The 18730-nt window shown below is 38.8% G+C and overlaps 1 protein-coding gene across 1 annotated transcript in view; it reads left to right on the plus strand.

Moving 5' to 3' along the window:
* The first annotated feature begins 489 nt into the window (after positions 1-489).
* The window catches only part of myom3 (myomesin 3), a 56038-nt gene continuing 37797 nt past the window's right edge, over positions 490-18730 (plus strand). The window contains exons 1-4 of the mRNA XM_026924871.3: positions 490-664; positions 4037-4150; positions 9383-9487; positions 18138-18291. Of these exons, the coding sequence (XP_026780672.3) occupies positions 4044-4150; positions 9383-9487; positions 18138-18291 (366 nt within the window). The 5' untranslated portion in view covers positions 490-664; positions 4037-4043. The remainder of the gene's footprint in view (positions 665-4036; positions 4151-9382; positions 9488-18137; positions 18292-18730) is intronic.

Below are 18730 nucleotides of genomic sequence, written 5' to 3' on the forward strand. Positions count from 1 at the left end.
CGTTATTTACTTGAATACTGACTTTTATTTCAATTCTTATGCCAGGAAAAGCATCTGATGAATTGTGAATGCAGTTTCTATGAGGAAGTGAAAATCTAATAAATGGACATTTGTACACAAAGCACGATTTAGCTGTGAGCTACATCTGAGGAAAAGGAACGATTGAGTAAATCTAGACAGGAAAACCCTGCCATTATTCATCACACACCGTGTGCTACGCAGCGTAATCCTTTCTTAATCCCGATGCACAACAGTATCGGCAGTCAGGCAGACCCAGAGCCGTTGTTCACTTTAAATCCCTCGTCCTCTCAGAAGACCTCGTTGTATTGTCCCATTGTGTCATGCGTAAGTCTATCCGGACAGTTTAAACTGACCAGTGTGTGTTAGACCTTGGTCTATATTTACTACCATGAGGTGGAGGCCACTTTGTTCAGACTGCATTCTGCCAGTGAAGGACACTGTCTGTCCAGGGGGTCACCTTCTTTCTGTCTCTCTCAGACACGCACACACACACGCACATACACACACACATACACAGGGTGGAACAGGAACAGAGAAAAGCAAGATTTGAAAAAAAAGGTGAAAAAAACAGGAGGTAAATTAGAAGAGAAAGAGAAGGACACATTGTGGATCTAATAGTCCTGCAGATTTGCTCCTGATAAACGTGAGTTTCAGTTTAATTTGTCATTTTCCTTCCCAGACATGTACTGTATGAGTAACATCCATCTTAGTGACCCTGGAATTATTAACCTTCTGGAATGACAGACATGAACATAAATATTGCATGTCTCAGCTAATTGGTGTAAACTTGTTATTGTCTTATTATAGGGCATGATTTTCATCTTACAATAACATCTTCAAAAATACTACAGGTTTCAAGAATGACTAACTTTATGAATAACGTCAAATGTACAGCATAATGTATGAATAAAGCTTTTTTTCCTCCAAACAAATACTGGATGCTAAATAAAAGTGCAAATTCAGAAAATCTGAAAACAGCAAATTAAATAAATAAGAAGCTCCTCAAGGCAGGCCAAGTTCAAGCAAAACTGATCTCATCAAAAATTTTGATAAATTCATACAAGCAAAGGTGATGTGGCTGGATTTCAATCAATTACATATGAATGAAGTTGCAAGAAAAGGTATAAATGATAACTCCGCCCAACTCTAATATTAACCCTCATAACTTGTCAAGCAAATTTAGTCATGACAAAAGGTAATAATTTGCAAGTTTAAGGCTGTGTTGGTTCAAACATAAAATCCAATACACACACACAAAATCACAATATTCTTAAGTGCCCATGATAACAATATTATGTGTGATGAATACATAAAGAATAAAACATTCGGTGTTATGGTGTTATAGGAAAATAATCAGTGATTGTGGAAAATAATCAGGCCTAATGCAAAGCCGAGTTATTGTTGATTATTTTTCAATAACAGCATGTCCTAAACTGTTTTATTCCTCTTATACTTCAGCAAAGCCTGCATTTTTTAAAGGCAGGTATTCTTTAGCCCCACCCAACATTAGTCCTATCTTCTATTGAAAGCTCTCTCTTAGTCTCACAGAAAATCAGAATAATCTAATAGATTCCACCCAGCATATAATTCACCACAATGTCTCGATATCTCTAGCATTACAAGACAAATCACACTTCTCCATCCTGGAGCACCTTTTTTTTCCACAATTTCAGTAATAAATCTTCCACCAAAATGGGGCTGTTTTATCCCTGTTCCCTCTAGTGCGGTGTATTTTCATCTCCTCAATCCTGTCCCTGTAGTCACCCAGCTTTTGTGCACTATATGGGACAATATGAAGGAAGCCAATATGACAATAGGAAGAAAAAAACACATTGCACTCTGTTTGTGATAGTAACACAGGTGGTGGCTGCATGTTCACTGTAAATGAAGTCATCCTTCAAAAGTGGCCTAGTTCTGCTAAGTGTATGCGTGTGTGTGTTTTTCCCAAGTGCCTCATGTGATTAATGATTGTGAGAACACAGTGGGCAGCACTGTAGACCCGAACTAATGAAGTATTATTCACTCAACAGGCCACAAAGGGGTGTTTAAGGGGGTTTCTCCCTCTCTTGCTCCTGTGCTTCTGTCTCTTTTCTCTATTATATTCCTTGTAATAGTGGCTGATGTTGTAATGTTCACATTACAAGCCTTCTAAAATTTTTTTTCTTTTTTTTTTTTTTTTGTAAGACACTCATATCTGTCAATAATGTGAACAGAAGAGTGAACAACAGGGGACCCACAGCCTAACCCTGGAGGACACCAAAAATCTAACTACACAAGAAAAAACCCATGTAAAATCTAGTTATCTGGCCATCCACAATATGAATATGGTAGCCTAATTAAAGCAGAATTACCGAAATTTTTAAACTTAAAATGACGACATATTTCATTAGTTAACACTGGTTTGCATTCCTGATTTTTGTAAATTTTAAACAAAGTCCACAGATGTTGTAGCTACTCAGTTACACAAAAGCTAGCATTATAGAATGTTAATGTTTTAAATACTAAAGTGTTGTAAGAATGTTTATAAACTTTACGTAAATGTATTCTCGAAACACCTAGAAAACTGTGAGTCATGCAAAAAGTCCTCAAGCAAAATGTTCAGGAAAAAAATACACTAACCTAACATTGCTAGCTGTATAGCATATTCTGTTTGCTTAGCCCTTTCTGAAGTTTCTGCATTAAACACTTCACAACATTACCAGTGATATGTGTGTATTTTTATATAAGTGCCTCCACAATACACTCTTGAAAAATGTAGAACCTTTGAGTTCTCTATGTACCTCATGGGGATCCCTTAAAGGTTCTTTGTAGAAAGTTACAACAAAGTATTTTCCTCTGAGAAGTTGGGTTGTATTTTTTTGTTTGTTTGTTTGTTTGTTTGTTTTTTGGAAGCTATGAATTATGCTAAATACTTGCAATTTAAGCTAACTTTTATAATGATTCCTGGACCCTGTATTCCCTGAAACTTCATTTTTATCATGTTAGCCACGAGCTGGCACACAATCAACACTGGATGCTGATGTCTGAATTTTCAGGAAGGTGAAAAAAGTCCCAATTCGTGCCACAGCTGCTTGATATAATTGAGTATGTTTACCTAGTACATTGTTGGGTGATGGCAATGTGGGCTGATTCTCAATAACATTAATGCTACATCATCCCTGTCAAAACAAAACATTTAAACCACAAAAAATCACTGCAAACAAATTAGTTAGAGCAGCTATAAAACTGAGATGTTTAGTCATCCTTTATCCATGGCAAAAGAGATAAGCAGTGCTTGCGTAGCATTAATTCAGCTTTGGAGCTTGCATTAAACTTCGCTTGGACCCATTGTCTTCTAGATCCATGGAATTATCCACACCTTAAGAACATGACATGACAAGTTTGATCTGGTAAAGTCTCCTTGGAGGAAAATGGTGGGACTAGAGAGCAGGAATGAAAAAGTGGAACGTTTCCACAAAGGGGCACGGTGCTCACGGCAAATAAGGTGAAATTGCGGTTTATGAGCATTTGATTGCTTCCAGTTCCTGTTCTGTCCACTTCAGGTTTAAAATAAACTTCACTATATTCACACTGTGAAAGCAGCACAGCAGCTACAGGCTAATAACCAGAGGCCTACTTTTTACATCATTAGACACAGTAGATCACAATTACACATCTCATCATAGTCTAGCCACTTTGCTAATTCATGCTAATTCCTTTAACAGGTATTTAAAAAATGAGAGGTAGAAATATTTGCAATAAATTGTAAACTACTGTGCTAAAATGGTGTATATAAAATACTAAAAATGTGATGCATTTAGCTGCTGCCGCATGGCTGGCTGATGACACTTTCATGAATGTAGGTGTACAGGTGTTCCTATTAAAGTGGCAGGTGAGTGTATAATAGTAAGATGCTAATCATGAAACTAAGCTAACGGGGACTTTAATGGTGACGCTAATGGCAATTATATTAGCAGTGATGGTAGCCAACACAATTTATTTAACTGAACTGTTGAACTGTTCTGCCCTTTTGCAGGTTTAACATGGCAGCTAAAAGAGTGACGTACCGGTGCCAGGAGGAGGAGAAGGGGCAGATGTCTCACAGCATGGAGCTGTCCTCACAGATCAAGAAAAAGAAATTTAAATCCAGGTATGGCCCTGGTTTCCACCTTCTCAGACTCATCATCATCATCATCATCATCACCATCATCACACATGCATACTTTCTTGGTAAAGCAACACAAGACAAAGCATCACAACAATGGCATGGGTTATTTTAATGGATATGGCTGTTTCTAAGTCACATGACTCATTTTCAGAGTAAGTTACATCTCTGAGTATGTTCTTTTCATAGGGGCCAACTTTGTTTTAATAGCAATTTGTCACAAAATATCAATAAAAAAAAAAGAAAAGTTACACCAGAGTTACACCATGGTTCCACCAAGGACGAAGTCTGGGTTATTCTGGGATGTATCACATTCTGGGATGTAACACATTTGTGTTGGAGAGCAGATTTATAACCTCACAAATATTATATATATATATATGGCGTGGTTTCCACAGAGAATGAGTAGTCATGTTAATGTTTTATGGCATTAGGTGTGGTTAGGTTTATAGCACCATTCATTTAAATCAAACATTCAGAAACATCTGGATTTGCTTGCACAGACATGTTTCATTGACAGCAAAAATAATGTCAGTAAGCATTAGGTGCTTGCTTGATAGCCAACTCATTATCTATGGAGTGAGGGTTTCCCTGTGTTCATCCAAGTGTAAGAAGCACAAACGTTACAGTTTCAAACCCACACAATAATACACTTAAAAACAGATGATACCTGCTATTGTTCTAAGCACCGAGCTTCCCCTCCAAAGTCAGATTTGACTTTCAAAGTGGATGATAAACTGACCTAGATGTCTATAGTGTCTCTTACATCTGCACTGTTTACACTATAAACCTCACGTTACAAAACCAAGCGACATGAACTTCCTCTTTTTTCCCATTTTTTTCTTCCTACTTCAACTTCTGTGTTTCTGAAGCGAGTGTATGGACTTCTGCTTTTTTCTGCTCACCTGTTCCTCTGTTGTCACAGAGTCAATTTCATGCCACAGGCCAAGCCTATGCTAATCACATAACCGTATCCATTATTACAAGCAAAAACAAGTCGAGGGGAAGCTGTTTCCCCCTTCATTATCCCCTACCAGCTGGGCTGTGTGTGTAAAACAGACATGTATCTAGGTGTGCTCTGCTTTGTTTGGACCCATGTATGTAATGTGTTGTGCATATGTTTGTTCATAATTAGCAGTACGAGATTGTGTAAAGACACTGTGAGACACTGTGTAATTTTATTTAAGATTTCATTCTTTTCACTCTCGGCCAAATTCTATAACACTGTGAGATAAAGTGTGTTCTCCATGTCAGAATATATAATGAAGATTGTCTAATGATAGACCCATGATAAAGAAAATTACTAAGTTCCGCCTATATCATAAATTTCGCGATCTGGGCGCTGTGTAGAAAATGGGGTCAAATAAATAAGAATATGTTTTCTGTACATTAGTACATTTTTCTCTACATTTATATTTTGCCATTGCCACTACTGGATTTGTAGCTGTCCCATGAGTTTTACATCATCCTATGCCATCCTCCTATTGGTGGCATTTAGAAATATTTAGAAATATCATTTCAATGATTTAGTGTCTGACATTTATTTCTGTAATTTAGCAAGCTGTCCAAGGCAGCAAAGCAGCCCCAAAGCATGAGGTTTCTGTGTTGGTAATAGAGGACACCCCAGAAAAACTTCTTACCAAATTGAATGAAATGAAAAAAAACAGCACATGCCTCAAGTTTGCAAAACACCAACTGGATCATTAACGAAGCATCTGGGACAATATTCTGTTGAAATTTTTGGCAGCAGAATGCTACACTTGGAAGAAAAAAGGCACTGCACACCAATAACAAAACAACCCTCAGCTGTGAAGCATGGTGGTGGGAGTATCATATTTTGGGACTGGAGCATACAATCACTGAGGGAACAATGAATTCAACATTATATCAAGAATTTTTACAGGTGAATATCAGGGTAGTGGTGAGTCACCTGGAAGTTTGATGGTGCAACATGTCAGTAACCTGAAATAGATGTAAGCAAAAATATTAAATAGAAGAAAATGTCTGTAGTGGAAAGTCAGAATCTGGACCTTAACCCAATTGAGATGCTGTAGCATAACCTGAAGAGGGCTGTTCATTTAAGAAATCCAAAAAATATTGATGAAATAAAACAGTTTTATAGAGAGAAATAGTCTAAAATTCATCTTCCCTGCTGTTCAAGTCTGATCAGCTACTATGAGAAACATTTGGTGGTGGTTATTGCTGCAAAAAGAGGTTCTGTCAGTTGTTAAATACAAGGGTTCACATACTTTTTTCAGCCCGTACTGTGAATGATCAGTCTTTGTGATTAATTGAAAAGTACAATTATTTGTGTGTTAGTAGTGTAAGAAGATCAAGTTTGTCAAGATTATGTCTTGAATGTAGTCCAAGCATTTTAACGGGAATACGTTCAGAAATACAACTGTAATACGTCAGGTACTGTTTGAAGGTGTGGTGTTACACACAAGACAAGTGACCTTGATCATGCGTGTTGAGTAACTGTGTCACATGTCCTTTGGAGCTACAGCTTGTTAATATGAGTATCAGACATCTGAGTCAGGAGTAGTTGTTTCTAAGGCAGTGAATATGCAAAAAGCTGTGAGTGGCGTCTGTTTAATCAGAAACTCCGGCCTTATTACCGTGTGGAGCCGGGCTGAAGGGGTGAAGTGGCTTTTAATTTAAAAAAAAAAACATAAACCTTCATTGACTACAAATTACATTTACCCAGGATTCCTTTTATCCTACATGTAGTGGATCTATCTATCTATCTATCTATCTATCTATCTATCTATCTATCTATCTGCATATATGTCTGTCAGTCTTCCTTCTGTTCTGTTTATTTCTTTGTATTTCTTTCTGTCACCCTGTCTATGTTTCTGTCTTTCTCAGTCTGTCTTACATCTGATTTGAGTCTGTCTCTCTGACTCTCTTTCTGTATCTCTTGCTTTCTTTCTCTCACTGTCTTTCTCTCTGTTTGCTCTCTCTTTTCTCTCTTTTGCTCTCTGTCTTGATGTCTGTCTGTCTCCTTCTCTCTCTGGCTCTCCCTGTCTATGTCTCCGTCTATCTCTCTCTCTCTCTCTCTCTCTCTCTCTCTCTGTCTCTCTCCCTTGTGCTGTACCTCAGGGCATATTAATATGACTTGAGCATGCACAGTGCCTCGGCCATAAGCTTTTGTAACAACAGCATGACGATGAATTACTCGATTAATTACAGAAGAAGATGCACCCTGCCTGCTCTCAGCTTTGCAGACCGCGTAACCGGCTTACACACCTTCACATTTCATTAAGAAAGCTTTCAGTCTTTTAGGCAACAGCAATAAAACCTCAAAGCTCTGGTGTAATCAGCGGTCAGAGTTCAGTTTAAAGTGCCACGTTGAGGGGAAGATCCCAGCTCCCTCTCCTGGACTGAAGTGGAATATTCAGAGCCAGGCCTGCAGGGAGAACTAACGCGAATAGAACTTATTTAATGAGATGAGTCTATTTAAGTAAGTTTATTCTATCCAGGTTAGCTCTCTCTGAGGGTACAAAGCCAAATCATGACAAATGTGGCCCAGATTTTACTAATGACGCTGCTGAAGGCATTGTTGATTCAGCTCTTCCGAGAACACTTGAACGTCGATACTGAAACTCCCTAATCCAAATGTGTGTGTGTGTATATGTGTGTGTGTGTATCTACTTATGTACATCTAGCTGTATTCTTTTTTGCTGTGCTGTTATTTGTATGAGGTGATCGATGCTGAGTGCAGTTACACATACTACCCTAGAGCAGGTTCCAATTGGCAGAAGTGCACTGCTGCCACGCAAGAAAAAAAAATAAAAAAATCAGCATCTCATTATTATGAGAAAAATTTCTTGTGTTTATGAGAAAACATCTCATTATTATTTAAAAAAAAAAAAATCACAGCATTCTGAGAAAAAAAAAAACTTATTATTAGAAAATATCTTATTATACAAAAAAAATCTTTTAATTTTGAGAAAGCATCTCATTATTACATTTCTTATTCGTGTGATGATGCATTGTCACGTGAAATATGTGGAACCTGCCATTTCAGTTTGAGAGTTATGATTCGTAATCTGTGTTATATAGCCACATGTACAAAAGTGCATTGCTGACATGCAAGAAAAAAATTCCAATCCATTATAAGAAGATGCTTTTTCTCATAATAAAAAGATGTTCTTCTAATAATAATATGCTTTTCTCATAAGAACGTGAAGTTTTCTAATAATAATGAGATGCTTTTCTTGTTACAGTGAGATGTTTTCTAATAATAACGAAATGCTTTTCTTGTAACAATGAGATGTTTTCTAATAATAACGAAATGCTTTTCTTGTAACAGTGAGATGTTTTCTAATAATAACGAAATGCTTTTCTTTTATTTACCATTTTTGGAAGGAGTCTCCAGTTTTAGTGCTTTGTAACAGTCAGAGGTGAAGCTGTAATTTTTCATTTTCGACACGGGAAAGTCTTCAGAAATGAGAATGTTAGGCTTGGGTGTGCTAGCTAACAATCTGTAGTTGTCAGTTAACCTAGCTGGCTAAACTTGACATGAGTTAACTCAGCATCTCCAAGGATATTTTTGAAATTGCCACCTTAACATCCAGTTAGAGTATAAAATCTGGGTGAGCAATTGTGGACAATATGACGATATAATATCAGTATTATTAAAATCATTATACACTTATCTGAGTTAGTATACCATACCAGCTGTCCTTGTGTTTTAACTCTATTGTTACTCACTGACTGGATGTTAAAAATGTTTTGTACCAGTTTAATTGTCCCTCATTTTACTAGCTTAATCCTCTTTTTGAGACATTTTGGTTTGTATGTAAAACCTCCATGCTACATAGTGTGGATCGTGAAAATGTCTTGGTATTGCAGTATTATATTTTTCCCAGATTTTTGCTCACCAGTAGTTAGTATTGGGAATTGAAAAAGTGTCACTTAGTTTGCTTTCTACCACTTAAATAATTTCAGTAGAATGTAAGTTATTATATTTCAAGCTAGATTTGTGTGAATTTCTTGTTTCTGGTCAGCTGTTGGAAGCTGTTATTTAACAGCTCTGTGCTTGAGTTCAATTGTAAGTCGCTTCAAATAAAAGCATCTGGCAAATGAATAAATGTAAAAGTAATTCATCAACACTCACTAAATCGAAATAAAGTGCCTTTGCTTTAAGGCCCTTCTGTTGTATAGTCACAATTTTTACTCATTTCATTATAGTTTTTTTTTTTTGTCTCCTAGTGATGAAGAGGCCTCCCTGTCTGAGTTCTATCCCATCATCCCCGGCAACATCATGTCTGTCAAAGAGATTCTGACGGAGCCAAAGTTCCCACGCCACAGGACATGGTACTGTAACACTTCAAACACACACAGACATCCAAACCAAAGTTCACTACCAAGAATTAGATTTATTATATCAATATATTCTATCACTTCTAACATGCAACTTTAATAATCAATTGTCTCTTCACCACATCTCTGTCAAACTCTCCAATCTGATTAGACCAGAAGGAGTTGATTAATTTTCTATAACAGCAGCTCTGACAATAGTTCCAACTGTAAGGCAACCAGAGTTTTATATTAATGCGCTCGTTCTAATAAATTATTGTATGCTACCCTATAATGAATAATGAATCTATTCAATCAAGAATCCCATCTGTTACTATTTGAATATTCATGCTTAATTTTATATTTTATATATATATTTTATATATTTATTCTCGCATAGCTAATTGGCACAAGCAGAGAAATGTCATATGTCATATGTGCAAATTCTAAACTTTTAATTGATCCCATATTTGTGTTTTTTACACAAGTACAGAAAAAGAAATTTTATGTCTTAAAGAAAAGCTACAGATTTCTTATTTCTTAAATAGTTCCAATAGTTTCAGCATTTTTTATGTCTGTTTTTTGGAGTTAATTCACTGTTCAATGGACATGAAATGTTTTTCAGCAAAGATATGTACATCCTCAAAGACACTTCCTGGTTGCTGTTTTGGCATTAAACAAGATTAACCAAGATTAAAAAAATAATATTAATCTTATAATAAGATTAAAATATAGCAAAATGCAAAAACTCCAGAATCATAAGAATTTTCCCAGGCTTCATACTTCAATTAGAGCTCAGGGATTGTTAGAGTATGCCTGTGTTTGTATATTGAAGATAACAACAAAGGGTCACTGACTGATTTTATCCTATTATAATCCATACTCTCTCAGTTCCCAGGCTCTGCTCTTCTAAAGCTAGTCACATTTGCATCTTTGCTGTGCCTGACCTGCATTCTCCTGATTGTGTGTCTAAACTTGCTAAAGATAAAAATCTCTGAGTGGATGTATGATCATATTTGCATGGGGTGTGTTATCACTGGCACATCCACACCGCGATCCGCGGTGAAGTCAAAGCGCAACTGAATACAAACACAAACAAGAAGAGCAATACAGGAAAAACCAGAGTCCCCAGAAGAATGTTTCATAGTGTACAACATGTTTCCCAGAGCGTCACACTTTCTAACTGAATTGTTTTGAAACGACTGACAAGACACCTGCGACTCAGGCCAACACAATATACTAACAAAACCTGAAACATTTTCTTTGTGTAGATGATAAGTAGCGAATGAATGATGAGTCTGTAGGGAGTATGCAAGGATGAATGAGGAGTCTGTAGGGAGTATGCAAGGATGAATGAGAAGTCTGTAGGGAGGATCCATCAGTCCGTCTTCTAAACCGCTTATCCTACAGAGGGTCATAGGGTAGCCAGGAGCCTATCCCAGGAGCCTATCCCAGGGAACTCAGGGCACAGGACACCCTGGACAGGGGGCCAGCCCATCACAGGGCACAATCGCACACACACTCACTACGGACAATTTGGAAATGCCAGTCAACCTACAATGTGTTTGGACTGGGGGAGGAAAACGGAATACCCGGAGAAAACCCCCAAAACACAGGGAGAACATGCAAGCACCACACACAGGGCGGAGGCTGGAATTGAACCCCCAACCCCAGAGATGCAAGGAAACAAAGCTAACCACTGAGCCACCATGCCCCTGTAGGGAGGATGTGAGGATGAATAAGGAGCCTGTAGGGAGGATGATAGAATGAATTAGGAGTCTGTATGGAGGATGTGAGGATGAATGAGGAGTCTGTAGGGAGGAAGAGAGAATGAATGAGGAGTCTATATGGAGAATGTGAGGATGAATGAGGAGTCTGTAGGGAGGATCTGGGGATGAATGAGGAGTCTGTAGGGAGGATGTGAGGATGAATGAGGAGTCTGTATGGAGAATGTAAGGAGGAATGAGGAGTCTGTAGAGAGGATGTGAGGATGAATGAGGAGTCTGTATGGTGGATGTAAGGAGAAATTAGGAGTCTGTAGAGGGGATGTGAGGATGAATGAGGAGTCTGTAGGGAGGATCTGGGGATGAATGAGGAGTCTGTAGGGAGGATGTGAGGTTGAATGAGGAGTCTGTAGGGAGGATGTGAGGTTGAATGAGGAGTCTGTAGGGAGGATGTGAGGATGAATGAGGAGTCTGTAGGGAGGATGTGAGGATGAATGAGGAGTCTGTAGGGAGGATGTGAGGATGAATGAGGAGTCTGTAGGGAGGATGTGAGGATGAATGAGGAGTCTGTATGGTGGATGTGAGGATGAATGAGGAGTCTGTAGGGAGGATGTGAGGATGAATGAGGAGTCTGTATGGTGGATGTGAGGATGAATGAGGAGTCTGTATGGTGGATGTGAGGATGAATGAGGAGTCTGTATGGTGGATGTGAGGATGAATGAGGAGTCTGTAGGGAGGATGTGAGGATGAATGAGGAGTCTGTAGGGAGGATGTGAGGATGAATGAGGAGTCTGTAAAGAGGATGTGAGGATGAATGAGGAGTCTGTATGGTGGATGTAAGGAGAAATGAGGAGTCTGTAGAGAGGATGTGAGGATGAATGAGGTGTCTGTAGGGAGGATCTGAGGATGAATGAGGAGTCTGTAGGGAGGATCTGAGGATGAATGAGGAGTCTGTATGGTGGATGCGAGGATGAATGAGGAGTCTGTATGGTGGATGTAAGGAGAAATTAGGAGTCTGTAGAGGGGATGTGAGGATGAATGAGGTGTCTGTAGGGAGGATGTAAGGAGAAATGAGGAGTCTGTAGAGGGGATGTGAGGATGAATGAGGAGTCTGTAGAGAGGATCTGAGGATGAATGAGGAGTCTGTAGAGGGGATGTGAGGATGAATGAGGAGTCTGTATGGTGGATGTAAGGAGAAATGAGGAGTCTGTAGAGGGGATGTGAGGATGAATGAGGAGTCTGTAGAGAGGATCTGAGGATGAATGAGGAGTCCGTAGAGAGGATGTGAGGATGAATGAGGAGTCTGTAGAGGGGTTGTGAGGATGAATGCGGAGTCAGTACGGAGGACGCAAGGATGAATGAGGAGACTGTTATGAGGATGTGAAGATGAATGAGGAGTCTATAGAGGGGATGTAAGGATGAATGAAGAGTCTGAGGAGTATATGAGGCTGAATGTTAAAGGATGAATCAGGAAGATGTGAGACTGAACGTTTAAAAACGTTTGTGTGTTTCATTGTTTAGTCTACGCTCTCATCTCTTATGGAATTTGTCATACTTGTTCTCTGACTATAATTTTCTTGTGCTGTTTTCTACCATATCTTATTTTCATAACTATTCATTGTCTCATGCAGAGGCTGAAAAATTAGAGAACACATATATTTTTCTGTGTGGGAGAGTGAGAAATGAAGGTTGCGCTTGTTGAGAGCATATGTGTGATGAAAGTCAGACGAGGCTATAGGAGAGAGACTTGAGGGAGGAATATGATCAAATCAAAGTGAATATTCAATCACAGCATCCTATGAGCAGCAGACTGATCTCACAGCTCAAAGAACTGCGGCTTCGTGTGTGCAACACACACAAGCTCACCTGAAATCTCTCTAGCCTTTCTTTCCTTATAATAACACCCATTTTGGCACTGTTAGCTTCGGACAAATCCAGAATAGAGCGTTAAATGTGCAAAAACAGCTGTAATTTGGCAATTCAGGATATAAATCAGAATATTTACCTGTATCAGCACACGTGTCAGAAATAATAAAGTATAAAATATGTCTATATTACCTCCAAATGTCTCGGTCCACTGGCAAGAATTGGTATTATTTCTTCAGATAGTGAAAAAACACTACAAAATTTAACTCTAGAGTACATCATTTACAGTTGAGACTAAACATTTTTATCTGAATATCCCAAGCCTTCATTTATTTTCCTCAAATTGAATGTAATAGTGTATATCCCATTCAAAATGCTCTGTCCAGTAGGCAAGGACAATAGCAATGTTATAGGCTACATGAAGACTGAGGTCTCATCAACTATTTCATGTACTAAGTTGAAATAAAATAACATCAGGCAGAATTTAAAATCTACTTGTATGAATCACCTATAAACATGCAGTGACAAAAAATTCAGCAACAAACGATCATGAAATGTTAGAGGAGCGGGAGTCAGAGGTGTCTGGGGGCTGTGTTAATGCCACAAACATGAATCTGAGGCTACAGTGGGCACAGGTTCGCCAAAATTGGAGAGTTGAAAATTGGAAAAACGTCACCTGGTCTCTTACCATCTTATCCAAACTGTCCAATTTTGATGAGTCTGTAGCCTCAGATCTCTATTCTTGGCCACACAGGAATGAAATGCAATATGGTCTTCCTCTGTTGTAGCCCATCTGCCTCATAGTTCAGAATATTGTGCATTCCGAGATGCTTTTTTGCTCACCATGGTTGTAAAGAGTGGTTGTTTGTAGACTTCCTGTCAAAACAGTCTGGACATTCTCCTCTGACCTCTCTCATCAGCAAGGTGTTTTCACCAGCAGAACTGTCACTCAGTGGATGCTTTTTGTTTTTCCCACCATTCTGTGATTGTTGTGCACGAAATTCCCAGGAGATCAGCAGTTTCTGAAATACTCAAACCAACTCAACTGGCACCAACAACCATGCCACGGTCAAAGTCACTGAGATCACTTTTTTTTCCCAATTCTGATATTTGACGTGAACTTTAACTAAAGCTCTTAACCTGTATGATTTTATGCATTGACCTGCGGCCTCATATTTGGTTAATTGCAAGAATTAGCACGTGTACAGTGGCAGATGAGTATATATGTCACACTATGAGAACTAATCTGTTGAACTAAAAAAATATTATAAATGTTCAATTTTTGTCAACAAGTTCTGATTTTGTTACAGAGATTGAGTGGGAAAGAAAAACATTCCATGTGTGGTACAATAAAAATCTATACTTACACATACTGAAGAGATGAATAACTAGCATTATAGAATAAATGAGAAATCAAAGCAATCTGAAATGAGTGTGTTCAAGTGTGCACTTCAGCTAAAAACATCAGGAGCCTCCTCCACAAGAACTCCTACTGCCATCATTTCAGAGAGCTTTTCTCCACTTCTCCTTGGCCTTTCAAGGTAAAGCAGGCCAATCTGGATTCAGAAGCATGCACTTGACGACCTCCTCACGAGCTCTTCAGTGACAGGCGGAAAAATGTCACGCAGAGCTCGTCTCAGAACAGAAAAGTTCAAGCAGCTCAAATCATCCTCACAGTCTGTTTATTTAATGCAGTCAGACAGAAAGATATGGGTTTCTGGCTTGGTAAAGAAGGATGACAAGTCCTGTTGGTTCATAGCTTTGATGATTTTTGCTATAGCATTCTTATAGTGTCATTTTTTTAAATAGTGTCCATCTGGTAAATTATTTAAAAAAGAAATCACAGAGTTAAATGACATGCAATGCAAATGGTTGTGTGAACTCAGGAAGGAATGGTGTAGATCAGACCTGAACTGTGAATTGTGCGTTAAATAAAGAGTGCTAAGAGCACAGATTTATGTATTAGAGACATAGGTGTCATTTCAGCAGAATATGTGCTGGGCAAACTGCTTATGAACACTTGACCCATTATATTGGTATTTATAGTACATTTTAACTATATATTTATAGTACATTTTAACTATATGATATTCCCTATGCAACATATTTTTACTTCAAACACTACATTACTATCATTACTTTATTTTAGACTACTCTAAAGATTCCTCCTAAATATTATCAGTATTATTAACAAATACACTATATTACCAAAAGTATTCGGTCACCTGCCTTGACTCACATATGAACTTAAGTGCTATCCCATTCCTAACCCATAGGGTTCAATATGATGTCGGTCCACCTTTTGCAGCTATTACAGCTTCAACTCTTCTGGGAAGGCTGTCCACAAGGTTGAGGAGTGTGTTTATAGGAATTTTTGACCATTCTTCCAAAAGCGCATTGGTGAGGTCACACACTGATGTTGGTCGAGAAGGCCTGGCTCTCAGTCTCCATTCTCAATTCATCCCAAAGGTGTTCTGTCGGGTTCAGGTCAGGACTCTGTGCAGGCCAGTCAAGTTCATCCACACCAGACTCTGTCATCCATGTCTTTATGGACCTTGCTTTGTGCACTGGTGCACAGTCATGTTGGAAGAGGCCCGCTCCAAACTGTTCCCACAAGATTGGGAGCATGGAATTGTCCAAAATGTTTTGGTATCCTGAAGCATTCAAAGTTCCTTTCACTGGAACTAAGGGGCCAAGCCCAACTCCTGAAAAACAACCCCACACCATAATTCCTCCTCCACCAAATTTCACACTCGGCACAATGCAATCCGAAATGTACCGTTCTCCTGGCAACCTCCAAACCCAGACTCGTCCATCAGATTGCCAGATGGAAAAGCGTGATTCATCACTCCAGAGAACGCGTCTCCACTGCTCTAGAGTCCAGTGGCGGCGTGCTTTACACCACTGCATCCGACGCTTTGCATTGCACTTGGTGATGTGTGGCTTGGATGCAGCTGCTCGGCCATGGAAACCCATTCCATGAAGCTCTCTGCGTACTGTACTTGGGCTAATCTGAAGGTCACATGAAGTTTGGAGCTCTGTAGCAATTGACTGTGAAGAAAGTCGACGACCTCTTTGCACTATGCGCTTCAGCATCCGCTGACCCCTCTCCGTCAGTTTACGTGGCCTACCACTTCGTGGCTGAGTTGCTGTTGTTCCAAAACTCTTCCATTTTGTTATGATAAAGCTGACAGTTGACTGTGGAATATTTAGGAGCGAGGAAATTTCACGACTGGATTTGTTGCACAGGTGGCATCCTATGACAGTTCCATGCTGGAATTCACTGAGCTCCTGAGAGCAGCCCATTCTTTCACAAATGTTTGTAAAAACAGTCTGCATGCCTAAGTGCTTGATTTTATACACCTGTGGCCAGGCCAAGTGATTAGGACACCTGATACTGAACATTTGGATGGGTGACCGAATACTTTTGGTAATATAGTGTATAATGCAGTATCTTGGTGCTGGAATTGCCATCTTCGACTTTACTATCTTCATTCACAGTAAGTGTGTAAAGCAGCAACTACAGAGGAGACATTTAAACATTTTAAGGAAAAATCCATCCTGAACGACTTGCATATAAATCTTTATAATTAACGTGATCTTCAGTCACATCCAGTATTTATTTTGTAATGAAATTCTGAGTAGTGTAAACCTCTTTCACTGAGAAGTTGGTCTATTTACACTTTGGTTAATGGTTTCCTACATTACCCACAATGCCATTCGACTACCTGCTGGTAATCTACTTTCAAAGCTTTAAATTTCATGCTAATACCGCCTCAACATTGTCATGCTCGTCATCTCATAGGACACTAACTAGCGTCGAATCTCTGCTGTAACTTAGTACAACTGCACTGTATAGCTGCATTGCATTCTGGATCTTTGAGTCCCAGTGTTTACGGCAATGTCTCTATTACTTCTACACTGGATTTCTTATCATCATGTCGCTGGAAAATGGTGAGAGAGGAATAAAACTATTTCTTTTGTGTTTTTAGGTGCTAATAGCGAAACCTGATCATTACTCATTATGTTTAAGATCATTACAAAATGCCTTTGTTACTGCACTAGCAATGTCATCCATGTGACATCAGCCCGGCACGCAACCACTAACTTCTCACAGGAAGAACATAAATACAGCACCAACCAACCAATTAGCACCACAATCATTACAAACATAAGAAATATTTCAATATAATCATATTTAATGTTTTTCAAGATGGAGATATCCTTTAAGAAATGGGAAGTAACTCCATTTACCTGCCCATAAAGATAGGTTTCATGGATTTCCCCTTCGCGTCATGGTTCCCATGGCAACCAGTTCCGTGTGTTCATATCTGGGTTTGTTTCTGTTTTGGTCCTGTCTCCATCTCCTGTCTTGTCCTTGATGTATTACCGCATTGTGTGCACTTGTTTTGTATTAGTTCTTGATTAGTCTGTTTATTTATACATTGCTGTGTCTGTGAAATGTTGAAATGTCTTATTATGCTTTGTCTGTTAAGTCTGAGCCTTTGTTTCCCATCCTTCCTCATTTCACTGGACATTACAACAGTACTTCTTCCACTCCTCTTGCTATAATGTGGCATTACAATATAATTTTAGTCTCAGTCAAAATACTAAATATGGCTATCAGTCCCAATTTAATCATTTTTAAGCAAACTTGTCATTCACAAACATTCACTATCGTCACGTTATTACAATTAATTATTGCTCGTTCGATTTGTCATTGGCAATAGTGCATCCTCAATCGAGAGGCCTTCTGCCACTGTGCTCTGTTTAGAATATAACACAGGTTTGCTTCTCCTCAAGCGTTTTCAATATTTGATCAAATATACTGTAGGTTAGAATTGTCCGATTTAGGGGTGATTCATAACATCAGTCAGGTCCTACTAAAAAATTAGAGATGACTTTTTGCATCTATAACAGCTAAAGCTAAGCAAAAAAATGATTAGGTCCTTCAGGTGTTGGTTACTTTTAGGTGACCGAACGTTTTTAAATGTGAAACACCTCAGTCTTTTTTCAGCATTCAAGCTGCTTCCACTAACACTGAAATTCTGAGGTACAGATGTGTTTGTGCTCCTCAGGGAGGTCCTGAGGGAAACCATGGATAACGATGAGCTCCGGGAGAGGGACCAATGGACCATGTTTGGTAATGAGGCAGAAAAGGTAGAGATCGAGGTGATCAGGAACCAGCACATGGTCCGTCAACGTATGGACCGCATGGCGCTGCGTAAAGAGGTAAAGCTCAGATAGAGGAAACTAAAGAGAAAATGTCACTCAATAAATGGTGGTTTTCAACCCTGTGGAGAGCCTGCTGCTTCAAATCTTTCCAAACTGAGTCAGCTCATGAATAGATTAATGATTTGCTAATGAGTTAAATCAGCATTGCGGTACCTGAGGACTTGTTTTAAATCCCAGTGCTCTAAAAATGCCCAGTGCTGGAAGAATATTTAATGCACAAATATTAACATTACGAATAATAAATTAAAATAAGCAGAAGTCAAACTGCATCTTTAAAATGAGATGATGCTAACAGGCAAATCCCCCAGGTTTTTAGCTGTTATTAGCCTTTTACACTTAAATTTTGTTTACAAACAAGAACTTTAAGAAAAACCACAGTAGCTGCAGTCCAAACTTAAGTTATAATGTTAACTTTGCTAATTATTCATTAGAATTA

Source organism: Pangasianodon hypophthalmus, chromosome 22 (assembly GCF_027358585.1).
Source record: "Pangasianodon hypophthalmus isolate fPanHyp1 chromosome 22, fPanHyp1.pri, whole genome shotgun sequence".
NCBI lineage: Eukaryota > Metazoa > Chordata > Actinopteri > Siluriformes > Pangasiidae > Pangasianodon > Pangasianodon hypophthalmus.